This window comes from Oncorhynchus kisutch, linkage group LG2, assembly GCF_002021735.2.
Source record: "Oncorhynchus kisutch isolate 150728-3 linkage group LG2, Okis_V2, whole genome shotgun sequence".
Lineage (NCBI taxonomy): Eukaryota > Metazoa > Chordata > Actinopteri > Salmoniformes > Salmonidae > Oncorhynchus > Oncorhynchus kisutch.
In genome coordinates this window covers 64,980,512-65,006,141 of record NC_034175.2, presented here as the reverse complement: position 1 = coordinate 65,006,141, position 25,630 = coordinate 64,980,512, and the positions used below count along the sequence as shown (strand labels likewise).

Below are 25,630 nucleotides of genomic sequence, written 5' to 3'. Positions count from 1 at the left end.
GCTCTGAAAATACCCAAATATTACAATGAGGGTGTAGAGAGGATTCTAGTTTTCTAGGTTGGAAAACACATAGCTACCCAGCGTTCCAGGACTCGGAAGTTGCACAGATACAGGATCAGCTTACCATCTCCAAACCCCAACTATAACAGGGGAAACACAAACTCACCTCAGATCTGTGTCCAGGGTAAACTTCATCCTACATTACTTGTACGGAGATAGAGGTGTCAATCTCGGACCTCCAAACACAGACAGGGCCCCCCAGAGAATGTCAATAATCACGTTATAACGTGTGGTCACAATCAGGGTTCAAAGTCCACATTAATTATCGGTGGTTCCTGACACATAGTGAGCTGGTCCAACATTGCCACAGTATTCTGAGTTATTATGGGGGTTTCTACATTAAGAGGTCAAACTTGGGGGTGCCAGGATTTGTTATGGGAAGTCATGCTGTGGAAAAAGCTGTCTGACACCACAGTAAGTGCCAACCCTAACATTAGCTAACAGCTTGAGTAAACCCTTGGATTGTGGACAGGACCCGTCCAGAGCCTTCTCTCACCAAGACCAGGCATTACTCTAGGCAGTAAACATCTCTCACAGAGACCGGGCCTTACACCTGGCATTAAACATCTCACTGAGACCAGGCCTTACTCTAGGCAGTAAACATCTCACTGAGACCAGGCCTTACTCTAGGCAGTAAACATCTCACTGAGACCAGGCCTTACACCTGGCATTAAACATCTCACTGAGACCAGGCCTTACTCTAGGCAGTAAACATCTCACTGAGACCAGGCCTTACACCTGGCATTAAACATCTCACTGAGACCAGGCCTTACTCTAGGCAGTAAACATCTCACTGAGACCAGGCCTTACTCTAGGCAGTAAACATCTCACTGAGATCAGGCCTTACACCTGGCATTAAACATCTCACTGAGACCAGGCCTTACACCTGGCATTAAACATCTCACTGAGACCAGGCCTTAAACCTGGCATTAAACATCTCACTGAGACCAGGCCTTACTGTAGGCAGTAAACATGTCACTGAGACCAGGCCTTACACCTGGCATTAAACATCTCACTGAGACCAGGCCTTACTCTAGGCAGTAAACATCTCACTGAGACCAGGCCTTACTCTAGGCAGTAAACATCTCACTGAGATCAGGCCTTACTCTAGGCAGTAAACATCTCACTGAGATCAGGCCTTGCTCTAGGCAGTAAACATCTCACTGAGACCAGGCCTTACTCTAGGCAGTAAACATCTCACTGAGACCAGGCCTTACACCTGGCATTAAACATCTCACTGAGACCAGGCCTTACTCTAGGCAGTAAACATCTCACTGAGACCAGGCCTTACACCTGGCATTAAACATCTCACTGAGACCAGGCCTTACACCTGGCATTAAACATCTCACTGAGACCAGGCCTTACTGTAGGCAGTAAACATGTCACTGAGACAAGGCCTTACACCTGGCATTAAACATCTCACTGAGACCAGGCCTTACTGTAGGCAGTAAACATGTCACTGAGACAAGGCCTTACACCTGGCATTAAACATCTCACTGAGACCAGGCCTTACTCTAGGCAGTAAACATCTCACTGAGACCAGGCCTTACTCTAGGCAGTAAACATCTCACTGAGATCAGGCCTTACTCTAGGCAGTAAACATCTCACTGAGATCAGGCCTTGCTCTAGGCAGTAAACATCTCACTGAGACCAGGCCTTACTCTAGGCAGTAAACATCTCACTGAGACCAGGCCTTACTCTAGGCAGTAAACATCTCACTGAGATCAGGCCTTACTCTAGGCAGTAAACATCTCACTGAGACCAGGCCTTACTCTAGGCAGTAAACATCTCACTGAGATCAGGCCTTACACCTGGCATTAAACATCTCACTGAGACCAGGCCTTACACCTGGCATTAAACATCTCACTGAGTCCAGGCCTTACACCTGGCATTAAACATCTCACTGAGACCAGGCCTTACTCTAGGCAGTAAACATCTCACTGAGATCAGGCCTTACACCTGGCATTAAACATCTCACTGAGATCAGGCCTTACACCTGGCATTAAACATCTCACTGAGACCAGGCCTTACACCTGGCATTAAACATCTCACTGAGACCAGGCCTTACACCTGGCATTAAACATCTCACTGAGACCAGGCCTTACTGTAGGCAGTAAACATGTCACTGAGACCAGGCCTTACACCTGGCATTAAACATCTCACTGAGACCAGGCCTTACTCTAGGCAGTAAACATCTCACTGAGACCAGGCCTTACTCTAGGCAGTAAACATCTCACTGAGATCAGGCCTTACTCTAGGCAGTAAACATCTCACTGAGATCAGGCCTTGCTCTAGGCAGTAAACATCTCACTGAGACCAGGCCTTACTCTAGGCAGTAAACATCTCACTGAGACCAGGCCTTACTCTAGGCAGTAAACATCTCACTGAGATCAGGCCTTACTCTAGGCAGTAAACATCTCACTGAGACCAGGCCTTACTCTAGGCAGTAAACATCTCACTGAGATCAGGCCTTACACCTGGCATTAAACATCTCACTGAGACCAGGCCTTACACCTGGCATTAAACATCTCACTGAGACCAGGCCTTACACCTGGCATTAAACATCTCACTGAGACCAGGCCTTACACCTGGCATTAAACATCTCACTGAGACCAGGCCTTACACCTGACATTAAACATCTCACTGAGACCAGGCCTTACTCTAGGCAGTAAACATCTCACTGAGATCAGGCCTTACACCTGGCATTAAACATCTCACTGAGACCAGGCCTTACACCTGGCATTAAACATCTCACTGAGACCAGGCCTTACTCTAGGCAGTAAACATCTCACTGAGACCAGGCCTTACTCTAGGCAGTAAACATCTCACTGAGATCAGGCCTTACTCTAGGCAGTAAACATCTCACTGAGATCAGGCCTTACTCTAGGCAGTAAACATCTCACTGAGACCAGGCCTTACTCTAGGCAGTAAACATCTCACTGAGACCAGGCCTTACTCTAGGCAGTAAACATCTCACTGAGATCAGGCCTTACTCTAGGCAGTAAACATCTCACTGAGATCAGGCCTTACACCTGGCATTAAACATCTCACTGAGGCCAGGCCTTACTCTAGGCAGTAAACATCTCACTGAGATCAGGCCTTACACCTGGCATTAAACATCTCACTGAGACCAGGCCTTACACCTGGCATTAAACATCTCACTGAGACCAGGCCTTACACCTGGCATTAAACATCTCACTGAGACCAGGCCTTACTCTAGGCAGTAAACATCTCACTGAGACCAGGCCTTACTCTAGGCAGTAAACATCTCACTGAGACCAGGCCTTACACCTGGCATTAAACATCTCACTGAGACCAGGCCTTACTGTAGGCAGTAAACATGTCACTGAGACCAGGCCTTACACCTGGCATTGAACATCTCACTGAGACCAGGCCTTACTCTAGGCAGTAAACATCTCACTGAGACCAGGCCTTACTCTAGGCAGTAAACATCTCACTGAGACCAGGCCTTACTCTAGGCAGTAAACATCTCACTGAGATCAGGCCTTACTCTAGGCAGTACACATCTCACTGAGATCAGGCCTTACACCTGGCATTAAACATCTCACTGAGACCAGGCCTTACTCTAGGCAGTACACATCTCACTGAGATCAGGCCTTACACCTGGCATTAAACATCTCACTGAGACCAGGCCTTACTCTAGGCAGTAAACATCTCACTGAGATCAGGCCTTACTCTAGGCAGTAAACATCTCACTGAAATCAGGCCTTACACCTGGCATTAAACATCTCACTGAGACCAGGCCTTACACCTGGCATTAAACATCTCACTGAGACCAGGCCTTACTCTAGGCAGTAAACATCTCAATGAGATCAGGCCTTACTCTAGGCAGTAAACATCTCACTGAGACCAGGCCTTACTCTAGGCAGTAAACATCTCACTGAGATCAGGCCTTACTCTAGGCAGTAAACATCTCACTGAGATCAGGCCTTACTCTAGGCAGTAAACATCTCACTGAGACCAGGCCTTACTCTAGGCAGTAAACATCTCACTGAGACCAGGCCTTACTCTAGGCAGTAAACATCTCACTGAGATCAGGCCTTACTCTAGGCAGTAAACATCTCACTGAGATCAGGCCTTACACCTGGCATTAAACATCTCACTGAGGCCAGGCCTTACTCTAGGCAGTAAACATCTCACTGAGATCAGGCCTTACACCTGGCATTAAACATCTCACTGAGACCAGGCCTTACACCTGGCATTAAACATCTCCCTGAGACCAGGCCTTACACCTGGCATTAAACATCTCACTGAGACCAGGCCTTACTCTAGGCAGTAAACATCTCACTGAGACCAGGCCTTACTCTAGGCAGTAAACATCTCACTGAGACCAGGCCTTGCACCTGGCATTAAACATCTCACTGAGACCAGGCCTTACTGTAGGCAGTAAACATGTCACTGAGACCAGGCCTTACACCTGGCATTGAACATCTCACTGAGACCAGGCCTTACTCTAGGCAGTAAACATCTCACTGAGACCAGGCCTTACTCTAGGCAGTAAACATCTCACTGAGACCAGGCCTTACTCTAGGCAGTAAACATCTCACTGAGATCAGGCCTTACTCTAGGCAGTACACATCTCACTGAGATCAGGCCTTACACCTGGCATTAAACATCTCACTGAGACCAGGCCTTACTCTAGGCAGTACACATCTCACTGAGATCAGGCCTTACACCTGGCATTAAACATCTCACTGAGACCAGGCCTTACTCTAGGCAGTAAACATCTCACTGAGATCAGGCCTTACTCTAGGCAGTAAACATCTCACTGAAATCAGGCCTTACACCTGGCATTAAACATCTCACTGAGACCAGGCCTTACACCTGGCATTAAACATCTCACTGAGACCAGGCCTTACTCTAGGCAGTAAACATCTCAATGAGATCAGGCCTTACTCTAGGCAGTAAACATCTCACCGAGACCAGGCCTTACTCTAGGCAGTAAACATCTCACTGAGATCAGGCCTTACTCTAGGCAGTAAACCTCTCTCATCACTCCTCATATTTATCAGTTGATCTGTTGAGCAACACAGATCTTTCATAGTTTTTCTCATCATTGTCAAAAGCAATGTGGATGTGAAATAGGAGGATAGGTGACAAATGAGAGCAGAGTCAGTTAAGAACAAATTCTTATTTACAATGACGCTCTACCCCGACGACACTGGACCAATTGCGCACCGCCCTATGGGATTCCTGATCACGGCTGGTTGTGATACAGCCCGAGATCAAAGCCGGGTCTGTAGTGACGCCTCTGCGATGCAGTGCCTTAGACTGCTGCGCCACTCGGTCCCCCATAAGAGTGCCGCAGAGTAGAGTAGGTGAGGGCTGCAGAATCCCACAGTGTAAAAACCTGATGAGAGCAGCTCAACTTCTCAGAATTTAGCTGTAGACATGTAGAAGAGGACAGATCTAGAGGAGACGATAGCCTGGTAGAAAGCAGAACATAGAGAGAGAGAAAAAAGGATGGATAATAGCCATGTGGGGGGCCTTCATGAGCCTGTAAAGCTCCTCCTAACTCAAGGTCCCAGAATGCACTGCAGCTCCATGGGTTTTCCTATGCACCACTGTCTGCTCCTTCAGACCCAGTCACTGTACTATCCACTACCCAGCTGCAGTAGGCAGCAGGTATGCTCATGTCCCAGACACAATGACAAAACCCAAGGAACTGTGATGTCCTGTCCTGACGTCACTGCCTGCTGTAGCTGAGTGGGTAGGAATTGACACAATTCTATGATCAGTTTACCTTCTCAAAATCCTAACCGACACCAGGTCAGTGTTTAGGGGCACCCTCCTATTGTGAGCCAATCTCACTCTGTGTGTGTGTGTGTCTGACAGAGTCAGGGATCACCCTGAGTGACTATAGCCAGAGAACTGAGCCCAGACTGAGCCACCTGGAGGAGCTCAGTGTGTTGGGTCTAATGATGTATACACATACTGTGGTCACGGAGAAGTCCCACACAGATGGCAGGTGTAGTGGAGAGATCTAGGTGTGTGTCTGCGTATGTGTGCCTAAGGCAAGACGGTGAAGGGGCATAATGTCTACAAACGGTAAGTCATCTGAGTCTCATGCATCTGATCCAAGATGAGTCACTCTCTACACGAACAAGGTTTGAGAAGGTCTTCAGGACAAAGTTGTGCTGTAATTGTACTTTTTCCCCCTGTATACTACTGGAGGCAGTGTATGCTCATTAATTATATGGACATTAAGTTGGCATGTGCAGGGCAATGTACTGAGGTTAAAGGCAGATAGCCTCCAAATAACACTCACATGGCTCAACCATTTCCAAATGCGGGGTGAACCAAGACGAATCATAGTTAGGAAAGTATCCCCCCCTCTCCTCTTTGTGGTTCTGTCGTCCCTCCTCTGGTGACATCAGGCGGATAAGGCTGTTCCAGGAAGTGAAGCTCTTGTCCCTAATGTGAGCTGTCACAATGCATCAGCCACTCACCTTCAACACATTAGGCCTTAATGCCAAGACTTCTCTCTGACACGAACACTGGACTTATCCACATTGACTGACCCAACAAATGTATTTTCTATTAGAAGTGACTGAACATGATGCCTAAAGTTCAGTAGAGGTTCCACCAAATTACAGATCATACATCTTGCATGCATTATGGTGTGTGAGAGAGCGAGACCGTGCACGCATGTTTGTGTCAAATCAAATCAAATTTATTTATATAGCCCTTCGTACATCAGCTGATATCTCAAAGTGCTGTACAGAAACCCAGCCTAAAACCCCAAACAGCAAGCAATGCAGGTGTAGAAGCACGGTGGCTAGGAAAAACTCCCTAGAAAGGCCAAAACCTAGGAAGAAACCTAGAGAGGAACCAGGCTATGTGGGGTGGCCAGTCCTCTTCTGGCTGTGCCGGGTGGAGATTATAACAGAACATGGCCAAGATGTTCAAATGTTCATAAATGACCAGCATGGTCGAATAATAATAAGGCAGAACAGTTGAAACTGGAGCAGCAGCACAGTCAGGTGGAAGTTGAAACTGGAGCAGCAGCATGGCCAGGTGGACTGGGGACAGCAAGGAGGCTGTCACATGCAACCATACTAAAAATAGGCGGGTCCTGGTAATGGCAGTGTGTGTGATTACTGGCACACATTCTTTTATGTACCTCAAGCTGGCTGGCCCAATCCACAGCTCCTAATGCTGATCACTTTTTTGGATTAGCGCTCATCAACCCGACAATACTGGATCAATCGAACAGGTTGAACAGCTCCAATAGATTCAACCAGGTTGAGCCTTAACCAGCGTTGACTAACATCCACATATCAGATGTTTTGGCGGTGTGACTGCGGTATGAGCTGACATGTTGGTGGGCAGCTCCTCGTGTGTCACAAACCAATCCTCTATTGTCCCTATCGTGTTAGAAGTTGAAAACAGCACTAGAAAGTGAAGGCTCTATCGATAATAGAAATAATGACGGTCAAATGTAAAACCATTGATGTTAGGCTGATGCATGTTTTCATGTTCATTTGGATGGAGGGATTTTGACATTAGAGTGTTTGAACTTGTAACATGGCTGTCGGATCGTAGTCGGGTGTGGTTTTGTTGCATCTAATGGTCCTCGATAAGGTAACGCAACTTGTGGATTTGACAGTTCTAACGCAGTTCCACCTCAGACACTTGCAAAAACAACCACAATGAATATAGCCCTAAATTGAAGCTCTCAGTGAAACTGCTGTAAACAAACCACGTTTCCATAGACGTTACAGACCTTACACAGACCTTACAGACCTTACACAGACCTTTCAGACCTTACACAGACCTTTCAGACCTTACAGACCTTACACAGACCTTACAGACCTTACACAGACCTTACAGACCTTACAGACCTTACAGACCGTACAGACCTTACACACACCTTACACAGACCTTACACAATCCTTACAGACCTTACAGACCTTACACAGACCTTTCAGACCTTACAGACCTTACAGACCTTACACAGACCTTTCAGACCTTTCAGACCTTACAGACCTTACACAGACCTTTCAGACCTTACACAGACCTTTCAGACCTTACACAGACCTTTCAGACCTTACAGACCTTACACAGACCTTACAGACCTTACACAGACCTTACAGACCGTACAGACCGTACAGACCTTACAGACCTTACAGACCTTACACAGACCTTACACAGACCTTACACAGACCTTACAGACCTTACAGACCTTACAGACCTTACACAGACCTTTCAGACCTTTCAGACCTTACAGACCTTACAGACCTTACACAGACCTTACAGACCTTACAGACCTTACACAGACCGTACAGACCTTACAGACCTTACAGACCTTACACAGACCTTTCAGACCTTACAGACCTTTCAGACCTTACAGACCTTACACAGACCTTTCAGACCTTACACAGACCTTTCAGACCTTACACAGACCTTTCAGACCTTACAGACCTTACACAGACCTTTCAGACCTTACAGACCTTACACAGACCTTACAGACCTTACACAGACCTTTCAGACCTTACACAGACCTTACAGACCTTACACAGACCTTACAGACCTTACACAGACCTTACAGACCTTACAGACCTTACACAGACCTTACAGACCTTACACAGACCTTACAGACCTTTCAGACCTTACAGACCTTTCAGACCTTACACAGACTTTACAGAAAAATATGATCAATCCTTGACACAAGTATGTCAACGGGAGACTCTGTAACAAACACAGCATGAGTCATAATTTAGTATAAAACATGTATTTTTAATCATTGCTTTGTTTTAATCTATATTTTTTAAGAATAAACATCGACAAAACTGCAAATAGTAATGTAATATTGTAAAAAAAATAAACAGACTGTACAATGAAACATGTCAACATTTCAAGCACATTCAAATTGACATTCTAGTGTAAATTACATACCACCAACTCATAGATAGTATTTACATCACAGAGTTCTGTATCCAACCGTTGGCTTTGTGTCCCGATGGAGATGGAGAATGTCGAGAAATCCACTTTATGCACACGAGAAAATGGATATAAAAATGCACACACAGATTGCAAAGGCATGCCATTGTCGTAAGTGGAAGGTAATCGTATGCTTTACCAGAATAACCTGTGTTTTCACTTATGGGGAGACGTACAGAGGACTGAGAGAAGAGGACAGGATAACATGAACCTAAAACATTAAATATCTCCTAGATTTCTGTGGCTACGTCCCAAATTGGACCTTTTACCTTATATGGTGCACTACTTCAGGCAAGTGGTGCACTATATAGGGAATAGGTTGCCATTTGAGATTCGTTCTGTATATTCTTATGACCTATGACTATTCACATTCAAAACAAACGTGAGAAAGTAAATCTATAGCGTGAAGAGTTGCAACTTTGAGGATTCACTCTGGACATCAGGGTCAAGCATGTGACCCCATGGAGGAACAGATGAAAGTACGAAAGGAACAACATGGAAACCACTCCTCTCGATTTGAAATACTTACAGGTTGAAAATCATGGATAATGGTCAAACTAGTGGTTCCAGAATGGACCTTTTTCACATTGCTGGTGAATTCAATTGAAGCAAAAGCTGCAGCTAAGAGTTTGCTTATCCACAGAGCACATGTTGTGTACCCATTTACATGTAATGCTGTTTTTGTAATGTTTTCTATGGCATTATATCTGAAAACAGACAGCCTGATCAAATCTTTGCTTTCTTTTCCCTTGAAGATTGTTTCCATTCTAAATGTGGTTTCTTTTATATTTTGGTCCTCGGGCAAAATATTTCTCTCTCTGTGCTCCCTCTCCCCTCTTTTCCCTCTCTCCTCTCCCCTCTGTCCCCTCTCTCTCTCCTCTCCCCTCTTTTCCCTCTCTCCTCTCCCCTCTGTCCCCTCTCTCTCTCCTCTCCCCTCTTTTCCCTCTCTCTCTCCTCTCCCCTCCCCTCTCTCTGTGCTCCCTCTCCCCTCTTTTCCCTCTCTCCTCTCCCCTCTGTCCCCTCTCTCTCTCCTCTCCCCTCCCCTCTCTTTCCTCTCGATCTCTCCCCTCTCTCTCCCTGACTCTCTCTAATCGCGCTCACCATCTCCCTCCCTCTCGTAACATTTTATTTCTACCGAAAACAAACTGATTCCTGATGTAGAGTGAGAGAGAAAGGGAGAGAAAGAAGGGAATTTATTGCAGCAGAATTAAAATGGAAGATTTACCCTACATTTTCCACTTTTCCTGAAATAAAGTGCACTACTTCTCACCAGTGCCATACAGGGCTGAGACTTGAGATTTGCCAACAAAGTGCATCCAGCAAGTTTCTGCCCAACTTCAGGAGAACACTACCCAGGCTTACTACTGGCCAAAAACCCAGACAACAGAGACAGGCCCCATAGCACCAAGGATAGCACAGACACTGGCCAGTCAGCTGCTCTCAATCTCCCACAACCTACAGCTGGGTATAGAACAAGGGCACACAGCTCTGGTCCAGAGGGCAACAATGTCGGCTGGTTTTAGTCCCTGCAGAGGACCTGAGTTACCTGAAGGCCTGAGTTACCTGAAGGCCTGAGTTACCTGAAGGCCTGAGTTACCTGAAGGCCTGAGTTACCTGAAGGCCTGAGTTACCTAAAGGCCTGAGCTATGCACCCCTGGTATAAACCATTCCTTTGAGAACTGGCTCTAGTTCATACATAATATGTACAACAGCAGATAGTGACAATGACACGTTAAAGTACACATCCAACATTCATACTTTCCTCAACCCCTACGAGCTGAGATATGACGTTAAATGCAAAAGGAAAGACTGTATCATGTCTTATCTGCTACCTGAAGAACAGGTATCCTAGACAGCATTGCATTTCGTATGTCATCATTTCAGGCAACAAATATGATTCCAAATGGAGGGAGGCGGGTCTTCCCCCAAAAGGAAGACATCCAATGAGCAGCAGATCTGCCCCCAGCCACCACACCCATTCCAGCAGAGCTCACCCAATCAAGAGAAGACACTGAGAAAAGAGGAAGAAGGGCGGGACAAGAGAATAGGGCACCCCGTTTTTCACAGCATACAGCTGAGAGTCCCGTACAGGTCTACGTGGACACGCTCTCTCTGTGTGTATCAAGAGCGCTCTCTCTGCGTGTATCCAGGGCACTGTGGAAGACACACACACAAACACACACACACTGATTAGACTGGGCAGTGTGGATACTGAGTAGCAGACACTAGGCACTAACTAAATACAGTACCTCACATACAGACTAGACACACACGCACACAGTGACACACATTCGTGCACACACACACATATACACGCAGTCATACATGATCACACTAATACGACTGCAAAATCACCACGCAATGCAACCCAACACACTCACACACTTCTTTTCTTTGACACAGACATACGCTGTCAGTCAAAGTGAGACCAGAGTGACCGTCTGTCTCCACTTACGTGACCTGTCTCTCTGGGACAGACATATGCTGCCAGTCAAAGTGAGACCAGAGTGACCGTCTGTCTCCTCTAACGTGGCCTGTCTCTCTGGGACAGACATATGCTGTCAGTCAAAGTGAGACCAGAGTGACCGTCTGTCTCCTCTAACGTGGCCTGTCTCTCTGGGACAGACATATGCTGTCAGTCAAAGTGAGACCAGAGTGACCGTCTGTCTCCTCTAACGTGGCCTGTCTCTCTGGGACAGACATATGCTGTCAGTCAAAGTGAGACCAGAGTGACCGTCTGTCTCCTCTAACGTGGCCTGTCTCTCTGGGACAGACATATGCTGTCAGTCAAAGTGAGACCAGAGTGACCGTCTGTCTCCTCTAACGTGGCCTGTCTCTCTGGGACAGACATATGCTGTCAGTCAAAGTGAGACCAGAGTGACCGTCTGTCTCCTCTAACGTGGCCTGTCTCTCTGGGACAGACATCTGCTGTCAGTCAAAGTGAGACCAGAGTGACCGTCTGTCTCCTCTAACGTGACCTGTCTCTCTGGGACAGACATACTGTAGCTTGTTAGATGTTTCTGGGATTGGAATTGTCTTCCCAGCCAACGTCATTCTGATTAAAGTCTGATTTCCACTCTCAGATATCAAGTTAAAGCTGACAGAATGAATTGAGCCACACTCACGTTTGATGCTGCCGCACAAAGTCTGCAAACTGCCGGTCCTTCGCGTAGAGCTCGATGATGCGTATCCTGTCCTGGATTTCCTGTGGAAGAAGGGTGGGTGTGGTTAACAGGGTGAGAAATGTTACGTGACAGACAGACGTTGTGTCCAATCGGTAGGTCTATGTCCAGAGAGTACAGATTAGATTAAGGAAGGCAACGATACGTATAAGATGAGTATGAGAAGGGATCCCACACATTGGCTATCACCGTCCCTCCAGCGCGCACGCGCACACGCATACGCACGCACGTACACACGCACACACACAAACACAAACCTACCTCCTTGGTCAGTTCGCTGTTCTCGTAGATGTGGCGTATCTCCTCGCTGCTGAAGTCTGTGGAGGCCTCGGCGCTGGCGCTGCTGTAGACCGGGGCTTCTGGGTAGCGGCGGTAGTAGTGGCTATAGCCCGTCGTAGCCTCACTCTCATACATGGGGTTGTACTTAGTGGCCCTCTCTAGAGACGGGATACTCTCCCCTCGCCTGGGGGGACAGACAGTGACAGAGAGAGAGAGAGAGAGAGAGAGAGAGAGAGAGACAGAGAGCGAGAGAGAGAGAGAGAGAGAGAGAGAGAGACAGAGAGCGAGAGAGAGAGCGAGAGAGAGAGAGAGAGAGAGGAACAGAAGAAAGAGAGAGAGAGACAGAGAGAGAGAGAGAGAGAGACAGAGAGAGACAGAGAGAGAGAGAGAGAGAGAGAGACAGAGAGAGGGAGAGAGAGAGAGAGAGAGACAGAGAGAGGGAGAGAGCTACAGCTTAATCTACTAATAGGAGACAGAGACCGACAAGTCTTCTGATTTAATCATGTCTGACCCTGGATTGAATATTCAATGTCCTTCTTACAGTGAATATTCAGACAGGTTCAGTCTGTGGTGGTACTTACAACTAACATGACACCTCTAAAGCAGCTATATTGTACTGTAGTGTAACGTAGAGGCCAGGAGTGTTCCTGACAGGATTAGAGACACCTACACTTTGTTCAGCTACTAACACACAAACATGATTTATTTCATAATTTTTGTCATTTGTCATTACCCAGAGCGACTTACAATAGTGAGCGCATACAATTTTGTACTGGTCCCCCGTGGGACTTGAAACCATAACCCTGGCATTGCAAGCACCAAGCTTTACCAACTGAGTCACACAGGACCTCCACACACACATACTGTACACACACAAAACTCGGACTGTACCATCCCTCTGAGAGGCTATGACAAAGGAGTGGTGTGTGTTGACTGTCACCGTAAGGGGTCTTCTGTCTCATCCTTATCGTACTGATCCCGTAGTGTCCTTGCCAGGAAGAAGATCACACCGGAAGCCACCAATAGGAAACCGGCTACGGAGGCAATCGCTATGCCGACCACCAGCGGTTCTGACACGTACTCTTCACAGTGTTCTCCACGGTACCACCAGTTCTCCCCTACACGACATCTAGAACCACAAAGAACAACAGTCAGTGCCACTCACACACACAGCTAGAACACTACCAGTACTCAACTAAATGACAGCTAGAATAGTAAGAATGATCTGTTAGAGCAACTCAATAACACATATATAAACACACACACACACAGGAACTGGAAATGAAACGTTCCATAGAGGGTGTGTGAACTGGAAATGAAACGTTCCATAGAGGGTGTGTGAACTGGAAATGAAACGTTCCATAGAGGGTGTGTGAACTGGAAATGAAACGTTCCATAGAGTGTGTGTGAACTGGAAATGAAACGTTCCATAGAGGGTGTGTGAACTGGAAATGAAACGTTCCATTGAGGGTGTGTGAACTGCAAATGAAACGTTCCATAGAGGGTGTGTGAACTGGAAATGAAACGTTCCATAGAGGGTGTGTGAACTGGAAATGAAACGTTCCATAGAGTGTGTGTGAACTGGAAATGAAACGTTCCATAGAGGGTGTGTGAACTGCAAATGAAACGTTCCATAGAGGGTGTGTGAACTGGAAATGAAACGTTCCATCGAGGGTGTGTGAACTGGAAATTAAACGTTCCATAGAGGGTGTGTGAACTGCAAATGAAACGTTCCATAGAGGGTGTGTGAACTGGAAATGAAACGTTCCATCGAGGGTGTGTGAACTGGAAATGAAACGTTCCATAGAGGGTGTGTGAACTGGAAATGAAACGTTCCATCGAGGGTGTGTGAACTGCAAATGAAACGTTCCATAGAGTGTGTGTGAACTGGAAATGAAATGTTCCATAGAGGGTGTGTGAACTGCAAATGAAACGTTCCATAGAGTGTGTGTGAACTGCAAATGAAACGTTCCATAGAGGGTGTGTGAACTGGAAATGAAACGTTCCATCGAGGGTGTGTGAACTGGAAATGAAACGTTCCATAGAGGGTGTGTGAACTGCAAATGAAACGTTCCATAGAGGGTGTGTGAACTGCAAATGAAACGTTCCATCGAGGGTGTGTGAACTGGAAATGAAACGTTCCATTGAGGGTGTGTCAACTGCAAATGAAACGTTCCATAGAGGGTGTGTGAACTGGAAATGAAACGTTCCATCGAGGGTGTGTGAACTGGAAATGAAACGTTCCATCGAGGGTGTGTGAACTGGAAATGAAACGTTCCATAGAGGGTGTGTGAACTGGAAATGAAACGTTCCATAGAGGGTGTGTGAACTGGAAATGAAACGTTCCATAGAGGGTGTGTGAACTGGAAATGAAACGTTCCATAGAGGGTGTGTGAACTGGAAATGAAACGTTCCATCGAGTGTGTGTGAACTGGAAATGAAACGTTCCATTGAGGGTGTGTGAACTGGAAATGAAACATTCCATAGAGGGTGTGTGAACTGCAAATGAAACGTTCCATAGAGGGTGTGTGAACTGGAAATGAAACGTTCCATAGAGGGTGTGTGAACTGGAAATGAAACGTTCCATAGAGGGTGTGTGAACTGGAAATGAAACGTTCCATAGAGGGTGTGTGAACTGGAAATGAAACGTTCCATAGAGGGTGTGTGAACTGGAAATGAAACGTTCCATCGAGGGTGTGTGAACTGGAAATGAAACGTTCCATCGAGGGTGTGTGAACTTGTGATGGTGGGTGTGAAACAGAGGGTTCACACTCATGTTGGCACACAAATATGTTTATGCACACTGTGTGTGTAAATGAATGTGAGCGTGTTCATTACGTCAGTATGTCAGAGTCTGCTTTACAATATGGAACTGTATTGTAATTGAATAAAGAGTGGGATCAGTGCCCCCCCCCCCACACACACACACACCTACCTGCAGATGGCCCCCTGTCCAGGTATGATGTCACACTTCCCGTCATTCATGCAGAAGTCTGTCTGTAGGTCACAGATGCTCTGACAGGGCAGTCCGTCCACACTGAAGTACCCAGCGTTACACACACACTCCGCCTCGCCGGACCAGCGGTTCACAGAACACTGTGCAAACTCATTACACGCCTGGAACTTACACTGGTTCGCCTGGTCACCTGGCAACAACACACAGGAAGTGTTAGGGTAAATACAGTCAACTCCTGATAAGTGCACATTGGATAAATCCAGTTCACCAGTTCCAATTCAAATACATTATTTTGAATTGCTCTGGATATTTATTTGAAGTTTAGTCCTGAGTCATAGAACACAGTATATACTGCATAGTTTCTCCTTGCATTAGAACGGGGGAATATAACAATTAGTAGGGGTAAAAGGTTATTATAAGAACATAATATAATCCTAGAAACGTCATGTTGGGATATAATCATAATAAGATTTAGCTATTTTTGTTGTGATTGGCTCAGACAGATTATGACAGCTCATCTGTCATGATGAGACAAAAACAGTCATCAGTCTGATATTATCTAAGGCCTCATATGATCCCATACTGTCACAACCACAAACAAACACACCGTCACTGTCACATACAGTCAAACAGTCCCGCTAGTCTCTGAGCCTCTAGGAGAAAGAGGAAAAGATTACACACATATAAATGTATTACAGGATGGTATATTGATGCCTAAGTAATATGTTCAATACCTTCATAAACTTAACTTAACGTAATATACTGTATAACTTAACATAACTTCACCTCATGATGCCAATAACAAGTATCACCAAAGAAAATACAAAATGTCCAACGGGAGGGAAGAGGAAGTGGATGTCTTCTCACAGTTTGCTATTCCACAGTGGGATATGGATTATCTTGCTGTAGTTACACAATCAGTGTGACCAAGACATTGAGTAATGGAAGGAATGCCTGAGAATGCCCGAGTCATTTAACACCTAGCTTACACACACACACACACACACACACACACATAAAGATACCCGCAGTCTCTGACTTTGAAAAGTGACTCATTCTCTTTGTCTTCAGTCTAGATTAGAACCTCCCTGGAGAGAGCTTTCATGCCAAAATGTATCCATCTACCATGCTTATAACTGACAATCCATGTGCCATGCTTTTAACTGACAATCCATGTGCCATGCTTTTAACTGACAATCCATGTGCCATGCTTTTAACTGACAATCCATGTGCCATGCTTTTAACTGACAATCCATGTGCCATGCTTTTAACTGACAATCCATGTGGATATGCACATTTTAATGCATTTGAACTCCCCAAAACCAAAAGGAGGACTGCCTAGGAATAATTAGGAACCCTCCGTTGTGTCTCTGGTGAAATATGTGGTAGCTGTCAAGCTTACCTGACTCTACGTCCAGTGAGTACTTGTCGATGGCCAGGTTCATTGTCTTGTAGGCTGTGTTAGCGAAGTCTTCCAGGATCAGGTAGACTGCGTTGTTGACGCCGCGAGGCACCGGCTTCCCGAACTTCATCCGGCTGTTGACCACAATACTCCCGTTCCGGAAGTTCAGGATCTCCAGGTTCTGGAAGTTACTAAGGTTGGACTGGAGGTAGGGGAGCAGCTAGAGGGGGGCAGGGAGGGATGGAGGGATGGAGAGAGAGAGATACAGAGAGAGCGCACCCTCTACATATAGTATCACACCAAGTAAAACATCTATTTCTAATTGTCTACAGGGGGAAAGGGGGAATAAAGGCTTAAAATGAATAGCTCACCAGCTCTATGAACCTTTGTTCCAGGGCCTTGTATTCCGGGGAGCTCTTATTGAAGAGGTCATCTGAGAACTTCATGTTGGTTACCCTCAGACTGAAGAACACCATCAGCGCCCGCCCAGGGTTGATTGGCATGGCAACGCTGTGGTCCACACCATGTACCCCACCAGAGGGGTACCCGCTGCTTCCCTCCTCTGTTTGGTTGGTGCCACCGAAGGGGACCAGGTCATAGTCTGTCACAGGGTCGATCGTCTGCAGCTGGTTTTACAGACATGAAACAATTAAGGGTGCAATTGGTCAATGTGGAACAACATTTGGTAGCTTTTATGATACAACAAGGAAATGTCTGCACTAACATGAATAGACTAAGTAAAGTACCATAGCAAGGGGAGTTTTTCCTAGTCAGGTTACATGGTCACTCAGACAGGAAAAACTCAGGGTCCTGACTAATGTCCATTACAACCATCATCTCTCCATCATCTTTTATTACCTCCAGAGTGATGGAAATGTCTGGGCCAGGGAAATACTTGGCAGGTGTGAGAGCTGGGGTGACCCCCTGGACCTCTGCTTCTGCCTCCGGTTCTGGGGCTGCAGGGACCTCCACTACTTCCTCTTCTACCACCACTTCCTCAGGGACCTCCACTGCTTCCTCCTCTTCCTCCTCTTCCTCAGGGACCTCCACTGCTTCCTCCTCTTCCTCAGGGACCTCCACTGCTTCCTCCTCTTCCTCAGGGACATCCACTGCTTCCTCCTCTACCTCCTCTTCCTCGGGGACCTCCACTGCTTCCTCCTCTTCCTCAGGGACCTCCACTGCTTCCTCCTCTACCACCTCTTCCTCAGGGACCTCCACTACTTCCTCTTCTACCTCCTCTTCCTCAGAGACCTCCACTGCTTCCTCCTCTTCCTCAGGAACCTCCACTGCTTCCTCCTCTTCCTCAGGGACCTCCACTGCTTCCTCCTCTACCACCTCTTCCTCAGGGATCTCCACTACTTCCTCTTCTACCACCACTTCCTCAGGGACCTCCACTGCTTCCTCCTCTTCCTCCTCTTCCTCAGGGACCTCCACTGCTTCCTCCTTTACCTCCTCTTCCTCAGGGACCTCCACTACTTCCTCCTCTTCCTCAGGGACCTCCACTGCTTCCTCCTGTACCTGCACTTCCTCAGGGACCTTCGATTCTGCTTCCTCTGTTAAGATCTCTTCCTCTATGATCACCTCTTCCAAAACGACCTCTTCTTCTATGGTATGTTCCTCTTCTGCAGCTGAGGCTGGCTCCTCTTCTTCCTCGGGCAAGAAGGGCAGGTCCTCAAGTCTGTCAACACCTGACCCAGAGGGCTCTATCTCCAGAGGAGGCTTGGGGAGCGTACTGCCCTCTGGCTGCTCGGGGGAGACAGGGTCTGCAGGGAGGAGCTCCGGGGGAGGGCTCTCTGTAGCCACAGTGTTCCCCAACAGCAGACCCTCCTCCTCCATCCCCATGTCATCGATGGTCACCTCTGGCTCAGGGGGGAGGGTCACGCTCTCCGCCAGAACAATGACATCATTCTCCCCCATCACCACATCCTCAGCTTTAACCTCAGAGGCATCTGGGGTCATCTCAGTAGCCAAGATTTCCTCCTGGACATTAGAGGAGAAACACATTATAACCTAAACTGTCACACAATTAGGTTGGAGTTCCATTTCATTTCAGTCAATTCAGGACATGGAATTGACCCCAACCCTGAACTCCATACTATTATAATCAAAATGGGGAATTATAGGTTTCCATGCCTTAATGACTGACAAAAAGGATTAAGTTTAATCTACCTACATGGTGTGACAGCTACTCCAAGGCATAACACTACCTGATAAAACTTGAATTGGCTTCTGTCTGATAGAGAGAACTCTAAAGTCTAAGATATTGTAGTCTGTTTCTGGGCAGCTCGATGCCTAGTGCTTCTGTTATGTGTAGTTGGCTGTAAAATGCCAGTTATTGACTGGTAGTTTGCCAACCTCTTCCAGTCCATGTAATTACTCCAATTAATCATGTAGGGCCTTAGCAGGAAAGTAAACCAGCAGACCCAGTTACTGTCCAAGACCAAGACTGGAGCTCCCTGCTCTGTTTATCACAATACAGGTGCTAGTCTACTGGCAGAATCCACAAAGATCATAGGGTCCTGCATTCACAAACTGAGTGATAACCTCCCTCCCTCTCTCGCTCTCTCGCTCTCTCTCCCTCCCTCCCTCCCTCCCTCCCTCCCTCCCTCCCTCCCTCCCTCCCTCCCTCCCTCCCTCCCTCCCTCCCTCCCTCCCTCCCTCCCTCCCTCCCTCCCTCCCTCCCTCCCTCCCTCCCTCTCTCTTACTGTAACTCTGTAGCCCCAGAATAGTAGTGGATTATTATATCAAGAGCCAATCTAATCCTCAAAGCCTTCACCTCATCCCTTACTTCCAGGAGAGCCCTGGTTAACACCACCTAGCAGCAGTCTCACCACTAGACAGGAGAGTCCTGGTTAACACCACCTAGCAGCAGTCTCACCACTAGACAGGAGAGTCCTGGTTAACACCACCTAGCAGCAGTCTCACCACTAGACAGGAGAGTCCTGGTTAACACCACCTAGCAGCAGTCTCACCACTAGACAGGAGAGTCCTGGTTAACACCACCTAGCAGCAGTCTCACCACTAGACAGGAGAGTCCTGGTTAACACCACCTAGCAGCAGTCTCACCACTAGACAGGAGAGTCCTGGTTAACGCCACCTAGCAGCAGTCTCACCACTAGACAGGAGAGTCCTGGTTAACGCCACCTAGCAGCAGTCTCACCACTAGACAGGAGAGTCCTGGTTAACACCACCTAGCAGCAGTCTCACCACTAGACAGGAGAGTCCTGGTTAACACCACCTAGCAGCAGTCTCACCACTAGACAGGAGAGTCCTGGTTAACACCACCTAGCAGCAGTCTCACCCCTAGACAGGAGAGTCCTGGTTAACACCACCTAGCAGCAGTCTCACCACTAGACAGGAGAGTCCTGGTTAAAGCCACCTAGCAGCAGTCTCACCACTAGACAGGAGAGTCCTGGTTAACACCACCTAGCAGCAGTCTCAGTAAGACACTGCCTCCACCACAACATTCTAATATACTCCATGCTGACAAGCACTCCTTGTTGGATTTGTTTTTGATATTTATATAGCTGAACGCTCAGCATACATCATCACAGCCATATAGGATTCTGCCTCTCACTGTTTCCCAGAAATAACCTCTGGACCAACTGGAGGTCAAGGGTCAAAGGCTGACTTACCAAGCAGTCATCCTTGGTAATTCCAGCCGTGGACTCGATGGACTCAGGAACACTAGACACTGTAGAGTCAAAGAGGACAGAGTCAATACTGTGAGTCATAGGGAGGCCTATTCATTCAAACCTGATCATTAAAACAACAACAGGTTCTTCCCTATAGCGGAGGGAGGTAGCCTAGTGGTTAGGAGCGTTGGGCCAGTAACCGAAGGGTTGTTGGTTCAACAACTGCTCCCTGGGCGCCCATGATGTCCACTGATTCAGAGGGGTTGTGTTAAATGCGGAAGACACATTTCAGTTGAATGCATTCAGTTGTGTAACTGACTACGTATCCCCTTTCCCTTCCCACACTTGAGTCCATCCACCCAACAAAGATGGCAGTTGGAAACCGAACTTAACTGCATAATAAGTCAAACTTTCTCTAATAATGTACTGGAGGAATGACGTTTAAACACTCTCCATCCTTTCTGATTATCCATTTGTCCTCTCCCCAGTCCTGACAGCGGTGGTGCCGACTATGTGTTTACCTAAGAGGAAACTAATCACCTACTACTAATCACCCTAGAGATCTAGCCCCTATACCTGCCACTATGGGCCAAGACCATTACTGCATTTACCATCAGGCGTGGAGCCTGGGACTGGAGCCTGGTGGCGACAGCTTGGAACCAAGCAGTGCCTGTAAGTCACCACACACTGTGCCAGGCAGGCATCTGACATTATTTACCCCTCATATCAGATGTCTCGGCACATAATGAATCAGGCCGTCAGACGGCATCCATCTTCAGGGAAACACAGTAAACTAATGACAGCAACTCTTTTACAACACTGTCAGGGAGAATTCCAATAGACCAGGGAGATGGTATTATCATCATTACCATAGAACGTGTTCCATTCGCTGGACAAAGCCCTGCCAGGAGTTAGAGCTAACCTACTTACTGGCTAGTAAGTAGATGATGAGAGAGAGAGAGAGAGAGAACAATTCGCTGGACAAAACCCTGCCAGGAGTTAGAGCTAACCTACTTACTGGCTAGTAAGTAGATGATATATGATATATGATATATATATATATATATATATATATATATATATATATATATATATATATATATATATATAGAGAGAGAGAGAGAGAGAGAGAGAGAGAGAGAGAGAGAGAGAGAGAGAGAGAGAGAGAGAGAGAGAGAGAGAGAGAGAGAGAGAGAGAGAGAGAGAGAGAGAGAGAGAGAGAGAGAGAGAGAGAGAGAGAGAGAGAGAGAGAGAGAGAGAGAGAGAGAGAGAGAGAGAGAGAGAGAGAGAGAAGAGAGAGAGAGAGATAAGATAGATAGATAGATAGATAGATAGATAGATAGATAGATAGATAGATAGATAGATAGATAGATAGATAGATAGATAGATAGATAGATAGATAGATAGATAGATAGATAGATAGATAGATAGATAGATAGATAGATAGATAGATAGATAGATAGATAGATAGATAGATAGATAGATAGATAGATAGATAGATAGATAGATAGATAGATAGATAGATAGATAGATAGATAGATAGATAGATAGATAGATAGATAGATAGATAGATAGATAGATAGATAGATAGATAGGGGCTCTGATTTTTCAAATCCAGTTGCTGATTGATTAAAACCGCATTTCAGGCGGTGTCTGGAATGTTCGCTCAGGCTAAATCTATGATGTTGAAATGCCTATTTACTCTGTTCCATCTGACTGCACAATCCACTGTCTCGTCAGCCCAGCCGGGCAATTTAGAAACTAGATCTACACTGAAAAAGCATCTATACATTATCTTGTATTTCTTTTAGACCAGCATTTGGTTTTCAACAGCGCAGATTTGTAATAACCTTGCTGTCTGTCTCTCAGACATTTGCAACATTGTTTCAACATTGGAATTCAATCTTCAGCTGTCCTATGGAAATGAATGTGTCGGGAGTCAGGATGAGACAGACAGGCTGGCAGCTTTTTTCAGCCAGTCAAAATCATTTATCAGCATTATTTTTATGGATATATAAAAATTTAAAAAATGAAATGCAGATAGTTTGCTGTCATTACAGCTTCAGTTTTAAGTGATTGTGTAGTTCTGTCCTTGAGCTGTTCTTGTCTATTGATGTTCTGTATTATGTCATGTTTCATGTTCTGTGTGGACCCCAGGAAGAGTAACTGCTGCTATCGCAACAGTTCATTATAGTGGTTTTGCTGTGTATGGTAGTGTATATATACAGTGTATTGTACAGTAGTGTTTGGTAGTGCTGTATGTCTTACCACTCCTGATAAAATACCAAAATCCAAAAATGTGTTCGCTGAACAGTGGCCTGGCGAGAGAGAGGATGTTCTATGCCCTTTTGAAATCGCATGTCATTAGCTCATTGTTATGAATGAATCCCAAAAAATCACTAGAAAACATAAAGCTACTTTGCTGTTACTATGGCTCCACTGTTTTAATTTTTTTTATTTTACCCTTATTTTACCAGGTAAGTTCACTGAGAACACATTCTCATTTACAGCAAAGACCTGTGGAATAGTTACAGGGGTGAGGAGGGGTGATGAATGAGCCAATTGGAAGCGGGTGATTAGGTGACCATGATGGTATGAGGGCCAGATTGGGAATTTAGCCAGGACACCGAGGTTAACACCACTACTCTTATGATAAGTGCCATGGGATCTTTTACTGACCACAGAGAGTCAGGACACCCGTTTAGCATCCCATTCGAAAGACGGCACCCTACAGAGGGCAATGGGATATTTTTTAGACCAGAGGAAAGGGTGCCTCCTACTGGCCCTTCAACACCACTTCGTTTGAGGTGACTGTGTGGTTGCCAAAGTTGGCCAGCGAGCAGGCAAGGGGTAAGAATGTTGCCAGCCATCATGGCAATGGAACATTTAGAACGAATGACTGTGTCGCATCCATAGATTTAGAACAAAAAGGCTTAACGACTGGGTCACGTGTCTGACAACCGAACCGATAGAATGAACGACCAGCCAGTTTGGATAGTAACCCTAGATTTGTGTCGGGACTTTATCTCCTTGAAGGATGAAATAGTTTGAACAAATTCATCAAAATAACGTTTTTAATGAAAATATTTAAATCGTTATTTGAATAGGTTGGTAACCCGTTAAAAGTGATAATGCCCTTGAAGCCGATGTTTGGAGGATATATATTGGCTTTGTCTCGGGTCTAACAACACCCATGCCAATATATCCTCCAAACACCAGCATCTTGGGCATTCTCACTTAAATATATCACGGCGTACAGCGAATCAGGATTCAGGGCTCAAACCACCTGGTTCATAATGTATATTTTACCACTCATAGTTAGTCTGGCTACAGTGCCATAGTCATTTTACTGTGTATGGTAGTGTATAGACAGTGTATTGCACGGCAGTGTTGAGTAGTGCGGTGTGTCTTACCACTCTCTAGTTGCAGTAAGTCAGGGTCCAGGGCCAGGGTTGTGTCTCTGATGATGTTGTCATTTAGCAGGGCCTCAGTGATGTTGTTCCTGAAGTCAGTGATGTTGTAGACCACTGTGGGCCTCTCCTTCAGCTCTCTGTAGGAGTTCTCCACCAGGTTGGACTGCAGGGTCAGGTAGTCCAACTGCTCACTGCTCACCCCCTCCCCTTCCACCTCCACCGTCACCGCATAGACCACCACTACGCCATCCAACCTGCACAGGCAATACATGTACAGATACATCAGTCAGTTAATCTGTCAGTTGATCTGTCAATCAATCTATCAATATATCAATCTAGTAAATATACACTACCATTCAAAACCTTGGGGTCACTTCGACATTTCCTTGTTTTTGAAAGAAAAGCACATTTAGTGTCCATTAAAATAACATCAAATTGATCGGAAATTCAGTGTAGACATTCTTAATGTTGTAAATGACTATTATAGCTGGAAACGGCTGATTTCTAATGGAATATCTACATAGGCGTACAGAGGCCCATTATCAGCAACCACCACTCCTGTGTTCCAATGGCACGTTGTGTTAGCTAATCCAAGTTTATAATTTTAAAAGGCTAATTTATCTGATCAATTTGATGTTATTTTAAATGGACAAAAACAAGGAAATGTTTAAGTGACCCCAAGCTTTTGAAAGGTAGTGTATATCCATCCATTCCTCCACCATCAACATCTATCCACCCATACACCCATGGAAAACCTATCAAATTTCACTATCAATTGATACATCATTTTATTGATCAGTTTATGAATCTACTGTCTATAATATGATTAGCTAGAATCATATTAGCAGGAAAACAGTTTCCCTGGGAAGAGTAGAGTTCCAAGCACAGTACTTTTTTGGACTATTCTGAAATGATAGATGGTAGTGTGATAGATTTACACCCGTCTGAAGCATCATCTATAACTTCCATGACTTCCATCCAACCAGCCCAGCCACCCGAGTGATCAATATGGTCATAAACACGACAAACACCCCACAACAGACTCTTGATGTGGAACCTGACTGTGTGGAAAAAGCCATCTATCAGACTTCATATGGCTTCAGAGAGCTCTTCTCTTCTCCCCGTGACCTAGATGTCTCAGCAGGCTTGGCTTGGCCCAGTATGAGGCACGTGCCTGTAATCGGCCCACTGCACCACCACATCCCAGATCCCAGTTTTCCTGCTGACAGCTCACACTGGGAAAATGGTACGAACACTTTCACAAGTGTTTAATGACACTTGAAACTAGTTGATGTTCTTTTATACTCTTCTGCTGCTGGCCCTACTGCGGAGCTCCGGTCAGATCCACACTGTAGCGCTGCTGACCTGGGAATCTGGAATGACCACTCAGAAGAGAGCAAGGCTTTTCTTAGTAAAGTCCCACGTAATTGCATGAGCAGAGGACTGCTGCATGACTCGTGCGTGTGTGCGTATCTCTCCATACCTGTCTGTCCCAACTGTTGACAGTGACAGGCCAGGAAGCTGATTGCAGTGGGCGTAAAGCCTCAGAGATGAGCTCCTCTCCTGGGTTGGGGTTAGGTAGCAGGCATAAAGCGCCATAGATGAGATCCTCTCCTGGGTTGGGGTTAGGTAGCAGCCATAAAGCGCCATCGATGAGCTCCTCTCCTGGGTTGGGGTTAGGTAGCAGCCATAAAGTGCCATAGATGAGCTCCTCTCCTGGGTTGGGGTTAGGTAGCAGC

The 25,630-nt window shown here is 46.2% G+C and overlaps 1 protein-coding gene across 1 annotated transcript in view; it reads right to left on the bottom strand.

Moving 5' to 3' along the window:
* Nucleotides 1–8,805: 8,805 nt before the first annotated feature.
* The window catches only part of impg2a (interphotoreceptor matrix proteoglycan 2a), a 60,563-nt gene continuing 43,738 nt past the window's right edge, over nucleotides 8,806–25,630 (bottom strand). The window contains exons 9-18 of the mRNA XM_031802227.1: nucleotides 23,892–24,145; nucleotides 20,479–20,537; nucleotides 17,702–18,823; nucleotides 17,215–17,469; nucleotides 16,844–17,063; nucleotides 15,421–15,631; nucleotides 13,426–13,614; nucleotides 12,468–12,669; nucleotides 12,150–12,229; nucleotides 8,806–11,178 (exon numbers count right to left, since the gene is read on the bottom strand). Coding sequence (XP_031658087.1) covers nucleotides 11,118–11,178; nucleotides 12,150–12,229; nucleotides 12,468–12,669; nucleotides 13,426–13,614; nucleotides 15,421–15,631; nucleotides 16,844–17,063; nucleotides 17,215–17,469; nucleotides 17,702–18,823; nucleotides 20,479–20,537; nucleotides 23,892–24,145 — 2,653 coding nt within the window. The 3' untranslated portion in view covers nucleotides 8,806–11,117. The remainder of the gene's footprint in view (nucleotides 11,179–12,149; nucleotides 12,230–12,467; nucleotides 12,670–13,425; nucleotides 13,615–15,420; nucleotides 15,632–16,843; nucleotides 17,064–17,214; nucleotides 17,470–17,701; nucleotides 18,824–20,478; nucleotides 20,538–23,891; nucleotides 24,146–25,630) is intronic.